General features: G+C 38.6%; 1 protein-coding gene across 1 annotated transcript in view; it reads right to left on the bottom strand.

Annotated features, from left to right (window-relative positions):
* Positions 1-218: 218 nt before the first annotated feature.
* TBX22 (T-box transcription factor 22) overlaps positions 219-6,481 on the bottom strand; it is a 9,489-nt gene continuing 3,226 nt past the window's right edge. Inside the window, 6 exon segments of the mRNA XM_037733984.1 lie at positions 219-1,009; positions 1,012-1,470; positions 3,462-3,547; positions 3,907-3,971; positions 4,661-4,825; positions 5,761-5,935. Coding sequence (XP_037589912.1) covers positions 873-1,009; positions 1,012-1,470; positions 3,462-3,547; positions 3,907-3,971; positions 4,661-4,825; positions 5,761-5,935 — 1,087 coding nt within the window. The 3' untranslated portion in view covers positions 219-872.

The following is a 6,481-nucleotide window of genomic DNA, read 5'->3' as shown; positions in this document are numbered from 1 at the left end:
AGTATTAGTCTACGTTTGTCTAATTTACTTTGATTGACACAATCATACCAGAATAATGATATTTTCATATTTATGGATTAAAATATATTCTCTCTCTTATAATCATGACTTTAACTTCTTAGAAAACTATAACAATATATTTTGGCTAATAGTGTATAAAATATCAGGTGTGTTAAAGGAATAAGGGAACAAGTTTTATCAGGGAATTATCCAAAAATAAAAGAAAAGCAAATTTATTTAGAGTGTTTTACTTTTTATTTTATCATTGTGTTTCTTCAAGATTAAATGGTCGTTAGGCTGCAAAGATAAATAAAATATAATACTTGAAAATTTGTGTTCTTATTTGCATCATAAAGTGAGATTAGTAGTTTATTCAACAGCAAAGTATAAAGATATAAAGCAAACAAATAATTAAATTTTCTTCTACAACTACTAGATAATTACACTAAAGCCAATCATCATGGTTAAAACTGAAATTGTTTCACTGCTTTCATAGGAATGACATCCACCTTCTTCTGGTGATTGTAACTGTGTAAAATGCAGTTATCATGGTAAACTAGCTTCACTTAATTGAAAATCCCATCACTTTGCATCAATTTTCACTGGTGGAATGTCATCAAATAATATTTATTGCATATCTCATTTTGAAGCTGAAGGTCACTGTAATCAGAGGTTCCTATTGGTTACATTTGACGTTATAAACAGCTCATGAATATTTATTTGATAAGGCACTTTAAATCTTTAAATGCATAACAAAGAAATACCATATTGTAATGACGCTTTTCAAGCCCAATAGCTGTTGAAGTTTCTTTGGCTACAAATAAAGAAAATATTTTCTTAAATGTAACTGTTCCAGAAATGCTATTGTTTCACTAAAGGTAATGGTTAATTGCTGGATACCAACAAACATCATTACATTTGCCTTCTCTAAAAGAAACTTGACTGTTGTCATTCACTTTAAGATGGTTGGAAGCATTTATCAGTCTAGATGACATAAGGAATTGCGTCCATAAAAGCCATAGGAAGGAGGAAAGGAGCAACTAAGTGCTTCCTGGGTGATGGGGCTTGGCAGAAAAATATTTCCAGGTGCCTGTAATCCATATAACATTTGACCAGTAGAAATAGGTGCTTGTAGACCCTGATCACTGGAGTCTGCAGATGAACCACTTTTTGAATTGGTGACCTCCAGGGAAGATAACACAGGCACTTCCATCATGAGTGGGGCAAAAGTCTGAGAACTGTTGCTGCTTGCTAGTCTTTCAGAAGCAGGTAAAACAAGAGGTTGCTGTTGCCAAAAATTAGTTGGACAAATCTTGCAACAAAGAGGCAGGTTGATATTGTGCAAGGGCATTCCAAGAGAGCTTGTAGGTAAATGAAACATAGGTGAAAAGCAAGGCGGAGAAAGTAAGGAGTTCAAAGGAGAGGGGGCCCCTCCACTAGAGGCCACTGGAGATGAGCCACTGCTTCCACCTGTGAATGACAATTCACTCAATGAATAATGAACTTGATGTTCCTGCTATATTACTAATAATTTCCATCATTATCCTTGCTTCATCCTTAGATTAAATTTCCTTGTAAGTTTACAGCTCTTTTAGCTTCTTTGAGAAAGGATATGCTCATTCTTCTGACCAAAGTTGAATATAGCATCTATACCAGGGATCCCTAACACCTGGGTTACCCACTGGTACAGGTTTGTAACCTGTTAGGAATCTGGCTGCACAGCAGGAGGTGAACAGTTGGCCAGTGAGCATTAACTGGCTTCCTAGGCAGTGCCTCCTGTCAGATCAGTGGCAGCTTTAGCTTCTCATAGGAGCACAAACCCTGTTGCGAACTGTGCATGTGAGGGATCTAGGTTGAGTGCTCCTTAATGATAATCTAACTAATGCCTAATGATCTGCGGTGGAATAGTTTTATCCCGAAACCATCCCCTCCCAACCCCCACCATTTGTGGAAGAATCGTCTTTCACAAAACTGGTTCCTGGTGCCAAAAGGTTGGGGAACACTGATCTATACTACTACCATTATTACTTTTAGCACTGCTACCATGTATCATGTATTAAGTATTCATTTGCTCAAATATTGTGCTAGGCACTTATTTTTTGAACCACATTTGTCCAAATAATTATAAAGAAGTCTAATTATGACTCAGAGTCAATTACAGCTTAAAAACACAAACTAGTTTTATTATTTTAAAACCTTAAAAATTACTAAAATTAGTTAAGATGAACAAATCGATTGGTTGGTTGGGATTATATCGATTTAATTTATAGACAGAATGTATAGATTTCCTGTACATTGATTTCTTAAAATTCCTCTGTCAAAAGGTACATTTATGTAAAAATTCCTCTGACCAAAGTGTATTGATTTTAAAAATTCAATACCAAACTAGTAAGTCATTTATTTGCAATTTGAGAGCATTCTGGATCTCTTAAATAATTAAGAAAACTGTGTACTTTTATTATTTAAGGAACATTTTTAACTTTTTCTTTATTAATGCATACTGTTTTGACTTGGATATTTTAAAAGTATGCTTCTTAGATGATATTAGTTAAATCGACACTGTAAAATAAGTGTTTACATTTTTTCAAGCAACTCCCTAAACCACATCAATACAGTCATTCCAGTGAAATATTTCACCAAATGATGAGACTTCACTTCTTCCCCTTTCAGTTAGTTGATACGGCGCCATGCAAAACTCAGCCTAACTATAATGTTGATTTTGCTTGGTAATTGTAACCTTCAATTATGGTCAAAGACAAGCAACTTTGATGGAGTAAAGACAAAGGGATAAAAAAATTCCATGTCATTTTCAAATAAAAATTATTATTAATTATCAGAGCAAATTAAGGCATTCTTCCACCAGAAAACCTACATTATTTGATTATTATCATTATTTAGTCATGTAATATGCCATTTGAGAATAAATATCTTACATATATTTTTAAATGCTTGTGGCAATTAAATTGTGAGGACTTCGTATTATTTTAAACATTTACTTTCCCCCTGAACAAAAAAAAAGAGGAAAATTAGAGCTAAATGATGATTTAATGAAAGTCATTTTAATGTGTGCTGAAAGGTTCTCACAAAAAAAACGATTCATATCAATAGCTAACATGTTTGGAAATCAGGCTACAAATGCACCATAGGCATATCCTAAAGAATGTGACACAGTGAGAGGCTGGAGAATCCAGATGAAACCTGAAAATCACAGGGTGTAAGATAACTTATTAACATATGTCAATAAGTCCACAATTATCACATTTCTACTCTCTTCCTTCATGCCAGCTTCTCTTCCTTTATTCCTCTTACCTTGTCATTCAAGCAAATGTACACCCACTTACCTGTAAGTACACATTTTCTGGCATGTACTTATCCCCTTGTGTAGTATTTGTTACAAGGGTTATGGATGTTGTTATTTAATTAATATGTAAAAATAAAACAAATGTTCCAAGTTTTCTTACTTTGTGTGTCTGCGCCAAAGGTTTTATAATTGAGAGTGAGAGAAGGCCTCCATGGGTAGGCGTCTAAAAGCCCATCCAATACACCCCTAAAAAAGAGAGCCAACTTTCAGTATCCCCAGAATGCAATTTCTGAAAATAATGATTTTGAGTTATTTTGCTATATCTTTAAGATGTAACTATTTTAAATATTTCTCTTTTATATAGATAGACTTATGACTAAAATTCAGTCAATCCTAGACTTCAAAAATAAGCAAGATCTTAATAGTAAGTAGCAAGGGAGTGGGAGGAAGTAACATTTTGGACACAAAATATCTGGGTTCCTTTTCTACCACCTACTAATTACAAAACTTAGAGCTTTTGAGTCTCTTAGCCAGTTTTCTTATCCTTAATGCTTGTGAAAATAGCTACCTACATAAACATTAGATATCATTGCTATGCTACTTACCTGTTTCTTCCAGGATCTCTAAATCCTTTAGCAAAAGGATTTCTGTCTATTTTTAGTTTAGTGATCTATGGATTCAATAGAGAGAGAAAGATAAAGTCATTGCTTTCGGTAAGAACTCTGTCACCCTTGCTTATCATGGTTACAACCACCAGAAAAGACGTTGCAATATGTAATATGACAATTTAAATAAATATGACCATATTGCAAGTCAAATGGAAATGACTAGCTTCTATTTATAAATCATTAATTTTTGTTTGTTTGTTTTTTGAGGGATGAAGTATCTCTCTGTCACCCAAGCTGCAGTGCAGTGGGGCGATTTCAGCTCACAGCAAACTTTGCCTCCTGGATTACAGCGATTCCCCTGCCTCAGCCTCCTGAGTAGCTGGGACTACAGGCACACCCCACCACGCCCGGCTAATTTTTGTATTATTTAGTTGAGACTGGATTTCACCATATTGGCCAGGCTGGTCTCAAACTCCTGACCTCATGATCCCCCCACCTCGGCCTCCCAAAGTGCTGGGATTACAGGCGTGAGCCACCATGCCCGACACTTGTATGAATTACATTCTGGAGTTGCCATCTCACCTAAGATTTACACAATTCATTATCAAACTTGCATGGATGACAAAGCAATAACACTGTGAATTTTATTTAGTATTGTGGAAAATGCAATTGATTGCAGTTAGCCTCTATCCCGCTATTCCAAGATCCCTCCGGAGTTATTCCCATTTGCCTCAGACATGACCAGCTTTACCTGTTGGTTTTGGTAAGCCGTTACTGTGATGAACTCAGTTTCTTTAAAGGAGAATGTTTTAACCCTTTCAGTGGACAAGGACTGAATCTGGGACACATCAACATTGCTGTCTTGCTCCATCACGTGCACTCGGGGTTTGTACTTATGCATGGATTGCAGAATGATCTGGAGGAGAAATGATCGATGCTGTCAGAAAAACTGGCTTCCAGTCCCCAACTCTAGTGCCCTCTCCTGATCAACTGCACCACATGCACACAAAAATGCAATTATGAGGCTCAAGTAGCTACACACAATGGCCTTTGTTGTGCCATTTGGACTTCAACAGAGGCCCTCAGGGCTAAAAACATCTCCAGAGAAAGGCACCTCAGCAGCAATGATTCCATTTCCAGATTGGGGCCCTTTCATTCTTCAAACATTGGCAACCATTGGGTGTAGAAGTGGCACTGGGATCTGATAGCCTGCTACAGGTTCCCTTGGCAGTAACTGATGGGCTTGGACATGGTGGGCCACCTTCTGATATACCCTACCTCCTAAACTTGGGAGCTTCCCTCTTTCCTTTTGTAGCTGGCACAGAGCCAGACTGGAGAGGGCAGAAGCAAGGGTGCACCTAAGAAGAACATGCAAGATCAATAGGACCTATGAGGGTACGTTGTTGGAGAGATTTCCAGGCTGCATTCTGAGATTCCATCACTTGTATCCCTCCATCACACCATACAACACACTGGGTGCCCATCCAACTGCGTGGACTGCAGGAAGGCAATAACAGAGATCACAGTGATTGCCCAGGAGGCCAAGGTTTCTGAGAGTTCCCTGAATGGTTTCCTCCTCCTCTTCCAGACCAGGCATTCTGGCTTAAACATGTCTCTTTTTGTCCTCAAACTCCCTAGATTCACCATCCCCAATTGCCAGCACCCTCAGATGCCAAACAAACATTTCAGGAGCCCTAGGTTGTCTACTTTACTTACAAGTGCAGGGCTTGGACAGTTCCTAAAGAACACAACATGTGCACCTGTGAAAAGCCTCCCTGGCCTCTCCAGAATGACCAGTGGGCAGGAGCCTTGGCACCTCCCCTGTCAGGGTAAAGGATTGTGCTCACGTACATGGCCTTTGTCATCCATTTCATTGTTGGTAAGTTTCATGCGATCAAAGCAGATGATCTGCCGCATCCAGGTCTCTCCTGAGCAGGGTGAGTCCGGGTGAACATAGAATCTAGGAGTGATGCACAAATGGTCCATATTCCCGGCTACCATCCACTGTGAGCTGTGATACGCATACCTGAAAAGGCACAGGCTGTGGCATTAGGTGCAGCAGGCCAAAACTGGGAGCTGTTGAGTTCTGTTCCTAAAGCCCTTGCTCCAGATTAGCTCTGTGATCCCAAGGGCAAGTAAGCAGAAGTTTCAACTTAATTTCTAACAAGCATTTAGGGGCAAGAAATAAACTGTAAATAAGCATATGTCATAAAAATGCAATGAAGTGCAGGGCAAGTAGAATGTCATGAGATTTCTAAGTCTGGTTTGTATTTTCTTATAGAAACCACAACAGAAATTGATCTAACCCATTTTATCTCACAGAGAGAATGGAGAAATCCACTAGCTTTGGGTGTAGAGTCTGGGAAGAAGTGGAGGGCTGACAAGGATTTCTGTCTAGCCCACTGTCACCAGTCCTTGTGGAAGCCCTTTTGTCAGTAAGGCTTCACATTAAGAAAACCCTTAAGGGTCAGGTGCAGTGGCTTGAGCCTATAATCCCAGAACTTTGGGAAGCCGAGGGGGACGGATCACGAGGTCAAGAGATCAAGACCATCCTGGCCAACATGGTGAAATC

The sequence above is a fragment of the Cebus imitator genome, unplaced genomic scaffold (genome assembly GCF_001604975.1).
Source record: "Cebus imitator isolate Cc_AM_T3 unplaced genomic scaffold, Cebus_imitator-1.0 Scaffold561, whole genome shotgun sequence".
Taxonomy (NCBI): Eukaryota; Metazoa; Chordata; class Mammalia; order Primates; family Cebidae; genus Cebus; species Cebus imitator.
The sequence above is the reverse complement of the archived record's forward strand: the minus strand, read 5'-3'. Positions and strand labels throughout refer to the sequence as shown.